This window comes from Melanerpes formicivorus, unplaced genomic scaffold (genome assembly GCF_026170545.1).
Source record: "Melanerpes formicivorus ecotype bairdi unplaced genomic scaffold, bMelFor1.0.p_v2 SCAF_38, whole genome shotgun sequence".
In the NCBI taxonomy this organism is placed as follows: Eukaryota; Metazoa; Chordata; class Aves; order Piciformes; family Picidae; genus Melanerpes; species Melanerpes formicivorus.
Genome location: NW_027142390.1, coordinates 4,884,189 through 4,901,437, shown reverse-complemented (window position 1 = coordinate 4,901,437; position 17,249 = coordinate 4,884,189). Strand labels below are relative to the sequence as shown.

At 51.4% G+C, this 17,249-nt stretch overlaps 1 protein-coding gene across 2 annotated transcripts; it reads right to left on the bottom strand.

The window, feature by feature from the left end:
- Positions 1 to 1,079: 1,079 nt before the first annotated feature.
- Positions 1,080 to 16,929, bottom strand: GLYCTK (glycerate kinase). 2 transcript variants are annotated; one of them, XM_068157917.1, is made up of 7 exons: positions 16,846 to 16,929; positions 13,019 to 13,064; positions 10,710 to 10,821; positions 7,124 to 7,495; positions 6,618 to 6,769; positions 4,769 to 4,944; positions 1,080 to 4,190 (listed from the first exon to the last, which is right to left on the bottom strand). In XM_068157917.1, exons 2-7 carry the CDS (start codon positions 13,035 to 13,037, stop codon positions 3,285 to 3,287), a joined length of 1,737 nt encoding a protein of 578 aa, XP_068014018.1. In that variant the 5' UTR covers positions 13,038 to 13,064; positions 16,846 to 16,929; the 3' UTR covers positions 1,080 to 3,284. The 2 variants fall into 2 exon arrangements, with proteins under 2 accessions (XP_068014018.1, XP_068014017.1); XM_068157916.1 differs by lacking the exon at positions 16,846 to 16,929 and having other exon boundaries at positions 13,019 to 13,282.
- Positions 16,930 to 17,249: the final 320 nt, after the last annotated feature.

Here is a 17,249-nt window from a genome sequence, read left to right as displayed (position 1 = left end):
CCATGTGCAGGGATGTGGCCAGGGAGCTGTTGGCCATCTCCACCCATCACCCTCCTGGCTGCTGTAGAGTTTCACTTTCCCATCGAAAAGGGAAGGGATTGGGAGCTTCAAAACTAAGCAACTTTTATTGTGCTCACTCTATTTGTGATTCCTTTTCTTAGGCTCAAGCACCCTGGAGCCAGGACAGCACAGAGCTGGCCCCAGTGTGGCCTGCACACTGGGCTCACTTGGTGTGACCACAGTCACAGTCTGGGTTTCCTCATCTGCCCAGGTAGGCTCATGTGATGCTAATATCCCATCCAGCACAGTGCAGGCAAGCTGTAAAGCCTTGCTCAGCTGTGGTGCCTCACTTAAGTTCCCAAAGGAAAAGTCATGGCTCCTGGCAGGCTCTGCAGCCCAGAGACAAATCATTACTGGGCAGGTAAGCAGTGCTGTTGCAGCTTTAGATGCAACTGTTCCCTGCAATCCTTGCAAAACCCAATGAGTGCAGCCCACATCCTGTGCTGGCTGATGCATGGGGCTCTTCACTAGCAGTGAAGGGCTGCAGGCTGGCTGATGCATGGGGCTCTTCACTAGCAGTGAAGGGCTGCAGGCTGGCTGATGCATGGGGCTCTTCACTAGCAGTGAAGGGCTGCAGGCTGGCTGATGCATGGGGCTCTTCACTAGCAGTGAAGGGCTGCAGGCTGGCTGATGCATGGGGCTCTTCACTAGCAGTGAAGGGCTGCAGGCTGGCTGATGCATGGGGCTCTTCACTAGCAGTGAAGGGCTGCAGGTCAGAGGGGCTGGCTTGGGTCAGGAGAACTAGCAGCCAGTTCAGTGCTAAGCACTGTCCAGAGGAGTAACACAATGCCTTGTTGGTAAGGGGTGCACACACTCCAAACCTCCTTTTCTTCCTAGGCAGAAGATACACCAGACCCACCTGAGCAATCCCTCAGAAATGGAGTTTCTATCTACCCAGGTAGAAGCATCAGAAGAGGAAAAGTGTTTCTATAACTGGGCTGTCCTTGGTCAACCTCCCTGTACTGTTATCTCCTCTCTAGAAAAGAAGGGACAAGAACAAAACCATACATGGAGGCCAAGCAAATGGAGATGTGAAGTGCACTTCAAACAGCTCCATCCTTTCAACAAACCTTTTATTATTCTCCTCTCCACCCCAAGACAAAGTTTGTTTAATTGTCAGTGGAAAGCCACTGTGCAGAAAGCAAGGATGCTGCTCAGGGTACAGGTGGGAGGCGTTTCCCACGAGAAGCCAGCCCGAAAGTGGAGTCACTCCGGATGTCACTGGAGCAGAACTGGACAGCCAGCATTAACAACCATTTGGAGCCAGCTCTGGCCAGTTATCCTGGCCCCAGCCCACGCTTTCTGGCTGTACCGCCGCGCGTGTCGGGGTCCCCGCGGTGCTGGCACGCCCGGCACGGCAGAGGCGTCCTGCCAGCAGCCTCCAGAGGAAAATGCGCGGCGCAGAGCTGCTCCTGCACGGCTGCCACCTGACATCACAGGAGCACCACAAGCCTTAAAACGCTTGGCAGGTTTTCCCCGGCAGATCTCAAAGGCGTTTGCCAGCGTGAGCAAGTTCAGGCACGTTACAGAAGACCTTCAGGCTCGGAGGACAAAGGAGACGTGTGGATGAGCTAAAACCACCAGGGCACGACCAGTGTTTTGAAAGCCCCAGGCTTTGCCTTGATGCTACGCCTGGGCTGTGGCCCAGACGGTCCAGCTGCCAGTCTGGCATCAATACTGGGCCCCGTGATGGTCTTGCTGATATCCCTCGTTGTTACATATTGGCTTTGAAACCAAAGCAGGAGGTGTCACATCGCCTCAAACATCCGCCCTCCGACCCCTTTTGGAGCAGGGCGTAGAACAACCGCTCAGTGAGGCTGCACCACCGCTCAGTGAGGCTGCACCACCGCTCAGTGAGACCCCACTGCTCAGTGGGACCCCACCGCCCAGTGAGGCCCCAGCGCTCAGTGAGGCCCCAGCGCTCAGTGAGGCCACCCCACCGCTCAGTGAGGCTCCACCGCTCAGTGGGACCCCACCGCTCAGTGAGGCGACACCGCTCAGTGAGACACCACTGCTCAGGCTGTTGGCAGCAGAGTGTATTTATGTCACAAGATGAGATCAGCCACACCAAGCAGGTTGGTCTGTCTGTCTGAATCAAGCATGTCCTATGAAATCAGGGCTGGATGTTCAAAGGAGCTCAGCTCCCACTCAGGCTCTGTAACCAACAGGCAGATATTCAAAAGGAGTTGGACATGTTGGGTCATACTGGCTGCCGAGCTGAAGTCTTTTGAATATCCAGCCAAAACCTCCACCCTGCCTGTTGCTACAGGCAGAGCCCTTCTGAAATCCAGCCCCACTGTGGGCTCTGCATCCTGGTAAGCCCAGCTCAGCTCTGCTCTCCCACATCTTGCACAGCAGTAGGTGAGGAAGTCGCAATAACCACCACATCCTTCTGCATGTGGAGCAGCAGCTCCCTGTCAACACGCAGCTCCAGCAGCTCTGCCTTTTGATCATCTCAGCAGCGTGGGGCAGGAGACCTGAGCATGAAGGCCTCCTTGCCTTTTGTTCTGGAGAATTAGCAGAGTTAATCAGAGTGACAGCGACTTCTGCCTCAGAGCAGAAGAAAGGTCAGTGGCTCAGGCTGAATGCAGGACTGCTCTCTAGGCAGTTGGAAAACAGCGCTGGGAAAGCTGGTCACACACACACAGCTGGCATGGAGGCTCTCCTGACACCTACCAGCAGGGAAGATGTCCTGTGGAGGGAAGGAGGCTGGAGGAAAAAGCCTCCACTCAGCTGGCTTGCCACTGCACCTTAATGGTCCCCTTCCTTATGCTGCACAGCAAAGGTGTATCACTCTCTGTGTCATTGTCACTGTGCACTGCCTTTCTGTCATGTGTCCAGTATCAAATGCATCTCTTGGCCAATGTGCTCCTCAGCTGCACTGCTAGGTGTGCATCATGCTGGGCTTCGGGTCTCTGTGTCTCCTCAGGTTTCCCTGAGGTCTTTTAACTGTAGTTGAAACAGTTACGAGAGTGGCAGCTCTCAGCAGAAATGTTAAATCTGGCCTGTGTGTCTGTAATGTGACCTCCTGCCTTCCTCTGATCACTTACATGTGCTGGCTTTTGCTGTGGATATCCACTCCTGTCTGATTAGTGGATTCTTTCTGTCAAAGATATTAGAACCCCAGAGTCTTAATGTGAGTAGGTTACATTTGCCTGCAGTATTGATGCTTTCAGTTATCCCTGGTCCTATTAAATGCACCTGGGTATCTGCAGAGGGAGCTCTCATGATCTCTCTGTGGCTCTAATTAAAATAGCCTGGATGTCCATGACGTTGGTGCCAGTCAAGCCTGTCACCAGGAGGTGATGCCCGTCTTGGAACCGGCTGAAGAACGTGTAGGAGTCATTGTTGCTGAGAAAGGCCTCCACATCGAGGCCCTCCTGCAGTGCCTCACCCACCAGCTCTGGGCTGCAGAAGGCTCCTGCTGCCTCCGTTGGCCCATCTTGCCCATCTGTCCCCCCACTGAGGAAGATGATCTCACAGCTCCCCGGGGGGCTGCTGGTCTCCATGGCCTGTGCCCTGTGCAGCCCCAGCGCCACACGCAGGGCCAGCTCCTGGTTCCTCCCTCCCTTGCCGGTTCCTTGAAGCTGCACCGTGGTTTCTCCACCAGCCAGGATGCAGACCGGTCTTTTGGGCCCTACGCCTCGCAGGGCCTGCAGGAACTCGGCAAGGTCCAAACCAGGGATCTCCAGCTCTGCCGCCAGCTGCAGGAGGCTGCCCCTGAGCCCATCGCTCAGGGGCCCTTCTCCGAGGCCAGTGAAGCTGAGGTGCAGCAGCTGGATCAGCTGGCAGTACAGCATGGCAACGTGGCTGACCTCCCCGCGGACTGCCGTGCTCAGAATCACAGCTGTGTAGCCCAGGCCCTCAGCCTGGCGTTTGGCCTCATCCAGTGCCAGCCTGTTCGAGCCGATGAGGACGTTGCAAACGTGGGAGTAGTCTTCTGGAGCAGTGGGCTTGGTGGGAGACCTGGACAGGACTGTTTCCACTGACTTGGGCAGGCTGTGCAGCAGGTTGTATTTGGTGAGTATCTGCAAGCAGTCTTGGATGCTGTGGGAGCTGGCAGCAGTGGGCCCACTTGCTATGATGTCCAAGGGGTCACCAATCACATCGGAAAGGATGAGGCTTACCACCTGCCAAGAGAAATGCCTGCAGATTATTATGGGAGGCAGAGACAGGTGACCACACCCTGGGATAAGTGCTGCTCTGAGTTAGTGTTGCACCAGCAGGGGCAGATCTTGTCTCATTCTTGGTTTAAGGCCCTTTTTGAACTCACACATCTAAAATGTCCTTTGATGCTGCACCATGACAACGGCAGACGTAACCTGTGCCACTGAACCGAGCCTGGGTTCAGTGATGGTGCACACTAAGGACAGTCCCCAGGGGAGCCAAGGGTCAAACCCAGCCTTAAAAGTGCTGTGGTGGAGCACCAGCACATTGGAAGTGCCTGCTGAGTGAGGGCTGAGGTATGCTGAGAGCAGTGTGATGGGACAGGCAGCACAGTCTGAATTCCTCAATCTTTCACCTCTGTTTCCCTGAGAGTTTGGGTCCTCAATGCAATCTGAGCCACAGAGCCCCAAAACAGTGTGCAGAAGTTGTTTACTCAGTGAGGAAAAAACGCTGCAAGCATGCTTAGGGTGGTTGATTAAACCCCTGTACCCCTGTTTTGAGGGGGTGGTCTCTGGACAAGCAGGAGCTTCCCCTCGGTTACCTGCGCAGGATACGCGCGCCGGGCCAGCCCTCCACCCTTCAGCAAGGACAGAGTCTTCCGGACAGTGTTCAGCTCCTGGATGGCAGCTCCTCGGGAAGCCAGCATCTTTGTGAGTTTCTCCTTCTCTTCAAGAAGGATGGGAGGGATGGGAGCAGGCAGTAGGGCAGATCCACCCCCTAGGATATAGAAGAGATAGCAAGGACAGCAGGAAAAGTAGGACAGGAGGGGGGGAAAAAAAGGCTGTTCAGCGCTTGAGCCTTTCCTCTTCCCTCACCAGTGCTCAGTGGGAAGGCAGGGGTGGTTGGGGAACTATGCTAACTTCTCTGGAGAATTCAGTCTTCTTCAGCAGTGGGTTTTGATCACTGCTGCCCTGCCCAGCAGGGAGCACAGGCTCCACGACTCACACAGCAGTCAGCGCCAAGCAGATGGACACACTGCCTGCTTTCCTGGCTCCATTTATTCAGGCCAGTGTGTAAAAAACACCAGCTCTAGCTGCAGCAAGATAGAAAACTGCTGAACTGCACTCATCTAGGCCTAGGAGGAAAGGAAAGTGAGAGTGTAACACAAAAGAAAAAGCACTCCCAGAATGATAGCCTCATGGATGGGAATCCTGTCTGATGCAGGTGGGCACTGGAAAGGTGGCAAAGGTGGCAAGAAAAAAGGCTATAAAGGAAAAGTGGAAGGGATGGAAAATACAGAGCAGAAAGGAACAAGATCTGAGCAGAGAGTGGTCATGCAGAGAACAGCTGAAAGCTACTGTCAAAAGGCAAAGCCTGCTCCGAGGTTTGAGACAAATCAGCATCAATAAAACATGATGAGCAAGAAAAACAAATGCAAATGCCTGTGTTTCAGTCAAGAGCCAGGGCCCTAGCTGAGAGGCAGGAGCCGTCGGGGACCGGCTGCTGTGTGGGAGTGCACATGCACAGGGAGCTGCAGCCGCGAGGAGATGCTGTGCAGGCTCCCCGAGGGGATGAGGAGTCTCTTAGAGATCCCCATAGCCAAGGGATAGGAGGAAACCCAAGGGAATCCCCAGCAACTGCAGCTAGATGCCAGCCACTTGGGTGTTTGCCTAATGGCACTACTTTCTCTGCACCAGATCAGGCAGCAGCAGTGCAACCAGAGGAAAAAAAAATCACTGAGCAGAGAAGGACCAAGGGGTTCCTACAGCACTGCCCCACGCCCTGCATGCTTTTGCCCTGCAGCACTCACTCACCAGGCTGACCTCAGGCTGGGGGGATGTCACTGTATCCCTTCTGATGCACAGCACCCACCATCTTTGTACAGCCCTGCCCCTGGGGACAGCTTGGGCGCCCAGCACCCATGGCCTGGGAGTGTTCATGCCTGACCCCGCAAGGTGTGCAGCGAACTGTGTTGGAACACAGGGGCCTCATTTCCAGGGGCCAGGGAGCAGAAAAGCCCTGGGAATCCTGAGAATCACACCTCTGCAGAAATTTGGAGCATGTGTGTCTACCATGTGCTTGCTTCTCCAAGCCTACATCCCCAGATGTAAGGAGGGGTCAGGAAGAAAGCATGTCCTTGCCAAGGGATGGGAGCAGCTGGCAGGCTGTGCCCAGAGGTACCATCTCACACTGTGCCCCAGGACCGAGCCTACGCAGCTCAGCCTCTCCCCAGTGCTGGAAGGCAGACTATCCACTACAGCACCAGGTAGCCCTGTGCCCTCTCCTTGCTGCCTCCTTGGAGAAAGGCCAGCAGGAGGAGGGAGAGAAAGAATCACAGGGGTGCTGAAAGGGCTTGGCAAGGCACAGCACTCCCCTGCTGCACGGTCGCGTGTGGATACACGGCTGGAGGGGCCCTCAGCTCAGCCCACTCCATGGGATCCCCACTTAACCTGAGATGAGCACCAGGAGCAGGTCATCGGCAGTCAGGCCCTCAGCCAGCTGCTGGATGGCTGTTGCTCCCTTCAGAGCCTCTGGGTCTGGGAGGTTGTTCTTGGCACCTTCGATCACCTGGATTTTGCTGTGTGGCTTCAGGAGCATCTCCCTGGTGAGGTAAGAGAGGCAATCACACCACTGACAGGTGCACCTACACAGCCAGCTAGGCTGTCACTCAGCAGGGAAACAAGCCTGGTGCAGCAAAGGTACACAGCAGGTGACCAGGACAGGGAGGTGTCTTTCCCAGGGCCAGGGAAGCAGTGCAGCCAGTGCAGGAGATGGGCTGTGTCACTGCTGCCACTGGGACGTGATGGAGGTTGAAGAACAGGGTGGTGAGGTGGAAGAGGTAGGCACTAGAGCCAGGACAGCTAGAAAGGACCGAAGGGGTTCAGAGCAACATCACACAGAGGTTAAATCTAGCAGCCTATTCCCCTTAAGACTGTCCAGCCACTGCCCCCCTTACTGCATTCCTGCTTGCTGAAGGCTCTCCTGGATGCCGAGCGGCACATTGATGATCCCCTGGAGCAGATGGTCTCCCAGGATCTCTTCTGCTGCTGCAGCCATCCCCAGCACAGCTTTGCCAAAACCCACCAGGTACAGGTTCCTCTTCACTGGGAAGGCCTGTTCTTTCACCAGCAGCTGGGGCCCCCCATCTCTCTGGAGCTTCACAGCCCTCTTGAGCATCGGGGCTGGCCGGACAGTGCCCACTGCGCTGCGGAAGAGGGCCAGCGCGTGCTCGCGGAGGGACATGCTGCGTCTGCTCGGTGGTGTGGGATTGTACACACTGCCAACACAGGCAAGGCCTTGACAGCTGGGGCAGCCAGCACCCGCCACCCTGCAAAGGAAAGTCAACATTTTTCACTAGCAGAAGAAACGGGGTTGCTACAGAGAGAGCAGGGAGGACAAAACATAAGCCATGGAGCTCTAGCTCCTGTTTCTCCTAGGTTAAGGTGACACACCAACAGCACTTTCCAACCCCTCCCCAAGGCAGGAGGAGTGGAAGGACAGTGTCACATTCAAACTGTCAGCTTGTGGTCCCCCTGCAATCCCACTGCCTCCTCCAGGGAAGGTGAGCCTTGCCAGCCAGCTTCTCCATCACTGTAGTTTGCCACCAGCAAGCCATCATTTGTATTTGTTCAGTGTTTGACACCTTTCCAGAGCATGGAATCTGCTCTCTGTCCTGGAGAGAGCGGGGTGCCCGAGTGGAACAGCTTTTCACTACATTAACTCCCTTCCTCGTGCTAGCCAAGTGCTGATCTCATTCTCTGGCTGTGCACTGCTCCATGTGTCCCTGCAGCATCAGGCACAGGCTTAGGAGAAACAACAGGCTTGCTGGCTGCCTCATCCCTTGCTGATGGTGGCCACAGAGAGACCGATAATGAGGTTCCCCCACCAAACAGCAAATTAACACAAGGCCTCATTTGCCTTCATTTTGTAGTCCTCTCATAATCCATTAAAATCACACCTAGAGCCCAAATAAGAGATCAGATCCAGGCAAAGTTGCCAGCTGTGTCTGTGAAAGCCCATTTGAGCTAGCCTCTGCTGACTGTTAGCATTATATGCAGCAGGTCTGTGTGCGGACCGAAAGATCTCAACTGCTCAAGGGCAGACACTTGTCTTGACAAAGGAAAGGCAGCCCCTGCCAGCACACATGCATCTATTCCCTCCCAGTGTTTCTCCTTCCTTCTGTTAACTGGCAGCAAGTTCACTGTTGGTTTCCCAAGATCAAAGATCTTTGTGATCTGCATCGCTCCCACTCATGGCAATTATGGTGCAGGCAATTAAGGCAGGGTGCCAGGAAGCTGAAGCAGCCTGGGCAACACACTTGATCACAGACTCATTCAAATTACCTGAGAGAGTCATTCCTCTCTCCACTAAACGTCCCTCACAGCAAACTCCTGGCCAACCTGTCAGGCCATGGCTTGGATGGGAGCACACTGCATTGGGTTAGGAACTGGCTGGAGGCTGAGCCCAGAGAGCGGTGGTGAATGGTGCCACATCCAGCTGGCAGCCAGTCACTAGTGGTGTGCCCCAAGGATCAGTGCTGGGCCCTGTGCTCTTTAACATCTTTATTGATGATCTGGATGAGGGCATTGAGTCCATCATCAGTAAATTTGCTGACAACACCAAGCTGGGGGCAGGAGTTGATCTGCTGGAGGGTAGAGAGGCTCTGCAGAGGGACCTCGACAGGCTGGAATAAACTTTATTAGAATAAACCAAAGCAGGTTGGAAGAGACCTTCAAGATCATCGTGTCCAACCCATCAACCAATCCAACCCACCCAAACAGCTAACCCATGGCACCAAGCACCCCATCAAGTCTCCTTCTGAACAGATTCTGGACAGATGGGCAGAGTCCAAGGGCATGAGATTGAACACATCCAAGTGCTGGGTTCTGCACATTGGCCACAGCAACCCCATGCAGAGCTACAGGCTGGGGTCAGAGTGGCTAGAGAGCGGCCAGGTGGAGAGGGACCTGGGGGTGCTGGTTGATGGTAGGCTGAACATGAGCCTGCAGTGTGCCCAGGCAGCCAAGAGGGCCAATGGCATGCTGGCCTGCATCAGGAACAGTGTGGCCAGCAGGAGCAGGGAGGTCATTCTGCCCCTGTACACTGCACTGGTTAGGCCACACCTGGAGTCCTGGGTCCAGTTCTGGGCCCCTCAGTTTAGGAAGGAGGTTGACTTGCTGGAGTATGTCCAGAGAAGGGCAACGAAGTTGGTGAGGGGTTTGGAACACAGCCCTGTGAGGAGAGACTGAGGGAGCTGGAGTTCCTTAGCCTGGAGAGGAGGAGACTCAGGGGTGACTTTATTGCTCTCTACAACTACCTGAAGGGAGGTTGTAGACAGGCAGAGGTTGGTCTCTTCTCCCAGGCAGCCAGCACCAGAACAAGAGGACACAGTCTCAGGCTGCACCAGGGGAGGTTTAGGTTGGATATTAGGAAGAAGTTCTATACAGAGAGAGTGATTGCCCATTGGAATGGGCTGCCCAAGGAGGTGGTGGAGTTACCATCACTGGAGATGTTCGGGAGGCGACTTGATGGGGTGCTTGGTGCCATGGTTTAATTGATTAGGTGGTGTTGGATTGGTTGATGGGTTGGACAATTATCTTGAAGGTCTCTTCCAACCTGGTCTATTCTATTCTATTCTATTCTAAACTGATGTGCTTCAGTGCAAGGCTGGCTTCTCTTGGAGCAGCTGAGGAGTCCAGAGGTCTCTTTATCCTAACACTCCCACAGCACTGCAAGGTGTTAATCATTAAGCCACACAAGCTTTAGAACAGCTCTGCTGGGGCTCAATTTGCCTTATTTTCCTGTGAGGACCCAAAGGCTCTGTGAAATTCTCAACACAAGCACCTTCTCAGGCAACAAAACCTGGGCACACTCTGAAATGTACTGGGCAGGGTCTTGAAAACGATATATATGGAAAATCATCAGCTTGCCAGAGAAAAAATATCTGAGAATCAGTTCAGTTGGAAAAGACACCTGAGATCAGCAAGTCCAATCACAACCTCTGTTCTTAAGAGAAACATTTTAAGGGCAAACCCAAGGCAGATTAAACTACCTTCCTTTAGCTGCTGGTCAGAAGGACCAGCTTCTCAATCACAAGGAGAGGTAAGAACAAAAGACAGGGTGTCCTGACCGCTTAGTTACTGGACCTGAACTTTACGGCAGCTCATGCTGCCAGCAGTTTAAACCACTGAGCCTCAGCCCTCTTACAATGAGGGCCAGAGTAACAGAGCTAACACCAGTGAAGTCATCTGTACACCTCTCAGGAACTGAGATTAGCATCTCTGTTCCCAGCAGATCTCTGATTCACCTGGCAGCCCAGCGCAATCAAAGGAAGGTGTTACAAAACAGAGGTGCATCGCGCCCCAGGTCGCCTCGTCTGAGCTGTGCTACAGGGCTTGGAGAAGTAGTTGGAGAAAAAGGCTTAAATGGAGCCAGGGAGTTTAGGAAAATAGAGCCTAAGGCTGTTAACAGACTCTGTCCCTGCCTTGATGGTTTTGTGCACGGCTGACCCTGATGACCAGGGGAATGGAGAACAACCAGACCTGCCCCCGTGGCTCCTGTCACGTGTGTCCTCCCGGCAGCTCCGCTCAGCTCCGACTCCAGACGCGGCGCAGCAGGCGCGAGGTGTTGAAAAGCGATCCTCTCCTACCGGAGCTGCAAACAGAAGTGCCAGCTTAATTCATCTGGCACTGTGTACATACTGCTAATGCTTGCTCTGGAAAGCATTTCACCACAATAGCAGGCATGTAATCTGTTTTCTGCACTCTGAACTCAGATTATATTTTAACCATGGGGGCCAGCTCCAGAGCCAGCTGAAGCCAGCGTGCATCCTCCCATCGCTTCGAAGGACTCCAGGGCACGCCACCGCCTCCCATCGCAGTGCACAGGTGTAAATGCAGAGTGAACCTGGTATAACTGCCCCCCCCCCCGCCCCTGCAGTCAGAGGTTATCCAGCTTTACACCAGTGCAACAGAGAGCAGAATTTGGCACAGCCCCACTAGCTCTGGAGGTCTCAGTGTGTTATTCTGCTCTTTGTCAGCTCCGATTAGACACGCAGGCTTGCTGAAGGCTCCCCTTGGAATGGGGGTGCTGCTAACGATGCCACAAACCCATCTCTGTGTAATTTATTTATGCAGGCTCAGGCACTGGGTACGAAATGTCATCAGGGAACAGCTATAAATCAGTGTTACATGGATATTAACATGAAGCAAAACTCCTTCTTGTTTTACTAGGACTTTAAGAACGAGACCAAGAGAACTGAACACCACCCCACACACCAAGGCACAGGCAGCCCTGGAAAGAAAAAGTAATCCAAATGGCAACTCTCATGACTACCTCCACAGATGGTAGGTCTAGAAGTGATGCAATTGCCAGTTAGCTGCTGTGTGTTGCTTGTGAGGAAATTACATTCTCACATCCCTGCCTTTTTCCTCTTCCCACTGCTGGATGGGAGGAATCTGGGCTGGGAGAGGGGGTGATGATGTGACTCTTGTTGCTTCACCACTAATCTTGGTTTCTTGGGGCAATCACCCAGGGGCGAGCAAGCTCCCTTCTATATGGATATAAGGTAACATGATACAGGCAGTAGCAGGGCTCAGGTTTGACACCTTCTCTTTGTCTCTGCTCGGGATAATTTGGAGCTGGGGAATAGACAGTCTCTTGGAACAATTTCTAGACGTTTGCATTAAGCTTAGGAGGAAAATGATGCTAAGAATTGCCTGTCCAAAGAGAGCAGGAAGACTGTAAGGGGTTTAGATTAATCCTCTTTTAATGAAAACTTCCTCAGCTTTCATTGATGAATAATGCTCACCATCTACATACTTGTTTCTGTGCATTACCATTATAAGCACTTTCTTCATAGGGCTCCTCCTAAGCCTGCAGAAATTTCTATTGTTAAGTCTCAACAAAAAAGCAGCAAAATCCCAGCTCCTCATTTTCACCATCTCTGGGAAAGAGGGAGGGAGAGGAGCTGGACTGTGATAAAATACAGGCAAAGTGCTCGTTTGCATTACCTTTCATTAACTTTTTAATTAAAGCAATTCTGCAGGCAAAGAGCCAAAGTCAGAGGGAGACAGAAACAATCCAGCACCAGGGGAAGAAATGTGGTAAGCTGCCAGGTAAATTGGATTGTGGCATGAGACCAAAAGCATGGACATAGGGGGGCATAGTCTGAGCCATAAACTTGGAGTCACACTGGGGAGGAAAGCAGTGAATAAATGAGCTGGCCATGCCCATGCAGTGAGGAAAATGAGCCAACGCCTCTCTCTGTGGCAGGTACTTGAAAGCCAGACAAACATTCCCTTCTAGGGCCAGTCTGCCATTGCTGAGCAGAGCTGAGCTACTTCAGGTGCTGTGGCTAGAGGTTTGTTCAGGGGTTTGCACCACAGGCTTGTGGCTCTCTTGAAGTCGGGGCAATTGGGCTCGTTGCAGGCCAGCCCAGCCGCAGATCCTGAGCGTTTCAGGTGCTGCGAGATTGAGGGCTACTGTACATCAATGCTCTGAGGGGGCTAAGTAACTGAGACCTTCAGGGGTCTAACTTAGTTTCTTTTTAATGTCAAGGGGACAACTCTGGATTTCCCCCAGTGTGGCAGTGACTGGCAGCTGGCCTAGCATGCACAGGGGCAACTCCAAAATCCCTGCGGGGCTTGGAAGAGATTCGAGATGGCACAGGATCAAACCCCAATTGTTCTGAGGATAATTTCGAGTTCAAGCTCCAAAAGACAGATTACATCTTTGTTACAGCAGGAAACTACCAAACACAGCAAGTTTTAGCAGTGTCTCCTGCTACTCGTTTTTCCTGCTACATGACTTTCTCCTAGCCCCTTGGAAGGTAAATTACTGCCGGGCTCACCGAGGCTTCCCGCCTCCATCGCTCATGCCTCGCCACGGGAGCTTACCTGTGAAGTACAAGAGAGCTGAGATGTTACTGCCTTTAAGTCCCCTGTTCCCACTTACTGACACATCTTTTCTATCATTTGATAGATCAACTTTAATTTGCCAGGCAAGCTCTGCTCAGGCTCAAACTTGCTGCTCCAGATGGTCCCAAAAGCATTCCGAGAACATTTTCCAGGAGAGGCACTGAACCCAGGAGGAAAACAAAGCGGCGGAGGTTTGTTCCAAGTGACTGTTCTGGGAGGATTAGACAGGGGATTTCTCAAGACTAATCTCTTTAAATGAAAATTTCAGAATTTGATTAATTTTTTAATCTGCACATGGATTTGCATAAAATTACTGCACTGCCTCATTCAGCTCTTGTGAAAGAGAAAATGGCTGCAGCTAGGATGGACCCAGCTCAGCGCTGGTCAGCTCTGAAGGGTCCAGGGCACAAGGGGGTGCTCAGGGACAGGCAGGGTGAAAGGCCCTTTTGCCTGTGCTCACTGTATTTAGAATGGAATAGGAATAGAATAGGAAAGAATAGAATAGAATAGGAAAGAATAGAATAGAATAGGAAAGAATAGAATAGGAAAGAATAGAAGAGAATAGGAAAGAAGAGAAGAGAATAGGAAAGAAGAGAAGAGAATAGGATAGGACAGGATAGAATAGAATAGAATAGAATAGAATAGAATAGAATAGAATAGAATAGAATAGAATAGAATAGAATAGAATAGAATAGAACAGAATAGAACAGAACAGAACAGAACAGAACAGGTGTGGCCAGCAGGAGCAGGGAGGTCATTGTGCCCCTGGACTCAGCACTGGTTAGGCCACACCTTGAGTCCTGTGTCCAGTTCTGGGCCCCTCAGTTTAAGAAGGACATCGAGACACTTGAATGTGTCCAGAGAAGGGCAATGAGGCTGGGGAGAAGCCTCAAGCACAAGTCCTGTGAGGAGAGGCTGAGGGAGCTGGGAGAAGAAGAGGCTCAGGGGAGACCTTATTGCTGTCTACAACTACCTGAAGGGAGGTTGTAGCCAGGAGAGGGTTGGTCTCTTCTCCCAGGCAACCAGCACCAGAACAAGAGGACACAGTCTCAAGATGCAACAGGGGAAGTTTAGGCTGGAGGTGAGGAGAAAGTTCTTCACAGAGAGAGTTGTTAGCCATTGGAATGTGCTGCCCAGGGAGGTGGTGGAGTCACCATCCCTGGAGGTGTTCGAGAGGGGATTGGATGTGGCACTTGGTGCCATGGTTTAGTCATGAGGTCTGTGGTGACAGGATGGACTCGATGATCTTTGAGGTCTCTTCCACCCTTGGTGATCCTGTGATTCTGTAACCAGGCTGGAAGAGACCTTTGAGATCATCGAGTCCAACCTATCACCCAACACCATCTAATCAACTAAACCATGGCACCAAGCACCTCATCAAGTCTCTTCCTAAACACCTCCAGTGATGATGACTCCACCACCTCCCTGGGCAGCACATTCCAATGGCCAAAGCACTGTGGTGCTCCTGCAACCGATGGTGGACAGACACAGTGCGATGAGGCCAGAGAGCTGCACAGAGGGCTTTCCAGGCAGGCAAAGAAGAATGTAGGATGGGGTCTGAACACCTTTGCTTCAAGAATATGCTGAGCTGTTGGGAAACCCAGGAGTCCTAATTTCCAATTCATGGCTTCCTATATGTTTCTTGGGGAAGAAATATGTTGCCCTCCTGACTGATTTACTCAACAGGAAAGTGTCAACAGGGTCTCTTTGCCTTTGATGGGGGATGTTGCCCAAGGCCAAACACAGGGAAGCTAAGTGTTCTGTTCAGCATTTTTTATATATAGATCAATATCATTAGTGAAAAAAATTAACTGGATTTGACATATGCATCTTACTAGTTTTTCTAGGTCACACTCCCTTCACTCCCTATATACCTTTTGGAAATGATTTTCCCATGCACTGGGGATTGGAGGGAAGAAGAATTTTTCACTAGAAAATCCTTCTGTAGCTCAATGCAGAACAGTACTACCCTGAAGCCAAGTCCATGCCAAGTCTACTTTGTTTCATCCTGCAATTTCTCAAACTCCCTATTCTGAGTCAACTTGCAATCAAAGTGGAGAGTCACTTAAAATACAGGGAAGGCTCACAGTATTCTAGAGAAAAGCTGCCAGCCTTGAGGAATGGAATAATAGAAAGGGGTCGGAATTCAGCACTGCAAACACAAGGTCATGCTCTTTGGGATTAACAGGCAAAAATTATGATCTTCTCAGCTGGAAATAATATGAGAGGAGAAAGAGCCAGGAACATTAATCAGTCACAGGATGACAATTACAGCTGCCCTCTAGGCTGAGACAAGAGGCTACGGGGAAAGCAGAAAGCAGATGTAATCTACCTCGACTTCAGTGAAGTTTTGGGCATCATTCTCACGAGAAGTGTGGGCTCAGCAAACACACTGTTAGGCTTGTTGGAAAACAGCTTGACTACTCAAGGGTCAGAGGGTAGAAATCAGTGATTCAGAGTCCAGTTGACAGCTAGTAATAGACAGTGACTCCTTGTTGGGGTTCATGTCACCCTATGGCTTCATTAGTGACCTGGACGGTGGCGTAAAGTGCCACAGCTGGGGGAAACAGCAACACATCCAACAGTGGAGCCACCTCCCAGAGGAACTGTGACAAACTAAAGGCCAGGGAAAACAGAAACCTCATGATGCTCAGCAGGAAGTGTGAAGTCTTCCTGTTGAAACGGGATCCCCATGTATCAGGGCAGGCTGGGAACCAACTAATGAGCAAGCTAATGGCAGCAACAACTACTTGAAAGTTGGTTATAGAGACAGCGGAGGCAGTGGTAGAAAGTACAAGGAGCAATGGCCACAATTTGCAAGTCAGGTTGTTCACTTTGGGCATTAGCAAAAAGTTCTTCACAGAACAGGCTGCACAGCACTGGATTAGGCCACTCAGAGAAGCTGTGGTCTCCATACCACATGGTTTCCAGGATTTGGCTAGGCAAAGCCGTGGCCAAGCAGGAGGGTGGAGCAGGCAGCTCCAGGGGTCCCTTCTCCCCACACTTCTGTGATTCTACATTGTAATAGCAGGGACAAGGTTTGCTGCTTCAGAGCATCATCCTTAGTTTCAAGAGCCCACCAAAAAATGCCACATTGCAGGATACAAGTCCTCCATGCAAGCCTTCAGTCATGACTTACTCACAGAGAATGATCATTCCCCAGCAGAGTCCAACAGAAAAGCATCACCTGAGCAGTGCTGTTTCCATAAGTAGCTCTCTGGAATTCATGCCCACCCATCTGAGCAAGCACAGGTCTGGCTGTATTGTGCAGGTCATGGTGGTATCCAGTACAGAAATGCACAGGTAGAATGACTGCATTTGATCAATATTATTCAAGCAGCAATTAAACATTCTTTTTTTTCATTAACTAGTTTTCCAGGGGCATTATCCATAATTCCTACTTAATGTGACATTTTGCTAGGAGATCCAATTATCCTGCCAGATAAATCCCAGCTTGGTATAAACTGACAAACCCGAGTTCCAGTGATTAGGAAGAAAGGCAGGAGAAAGAATTAAAAAAGGAGTGACAAAATATCAAATCAACAACCCACAGTGTTACACAACTCTAAAACTTAGCTAAGTATTGTAGGTGTTTTGAAGTGAATTGTCTTATGATGGTATTAGTGAGTCACCTTCAGGGCCCACATGAGATAATCCAGGCTTTGATCACGCAATGTACAGTGTGCAAGAGGCTTCCCAGTCCGTGCTTCTCTCCATTCTCTCATCACACAAAGAAATTAATTGTAGGTTTTGAACTGACCTGCAGCGGGGTAGCTGACCCTGAGACCCTCGGGAGTAACAAAGGTGACTTCTGCTGAGCCTCTCTAGACTTTGATGTGAAAATCTTGTCTCCATTTCAAAGTGAACATCGGTGAATCACTGTGATGAGCCAAACCCATCACACCTTGACAGCGTGAAGGGGGTTAGATGTTTAAACCTGTAACAGTGAGCTCTAGTCAGAGCAGTAAGAGCAAGCAATCTGACAAAGGACTTTAGTTTCACTAAATTGTGCATGCACACAAAACAACGAAGCACGTTTGAATGACGTGCCGGCAGACCTTTGACAATAGCTCCCGGACTTACTGTTGTTCGACCACAGGAGGGCAATGCTATTCTGAAAGCAAAATCACACTCTGTTCTGCAGACTATGAAAGGAAAAGGCAA

Excerpts from the sequence above, each read along its gene's own strand:
- GLYCTK (XM_068157917.1), bottom strand. Across the intron at positions 7,496-10,709 it reads GACAGGAGCCACGGGGGCAG|GGTGGCGGGTGCTGGCTGCC; the intron begins GTCTGGTTGTTC and ends TTTCCTTTGCAG. Across the intron at positions 4,945-6,617 it reads GCTCCTGGTGCTCATCTCAG|GGGGTGGATCTGCCCTACTG; the intron begins GTTAAGTGGGGA and ends TCTATATCCTAG.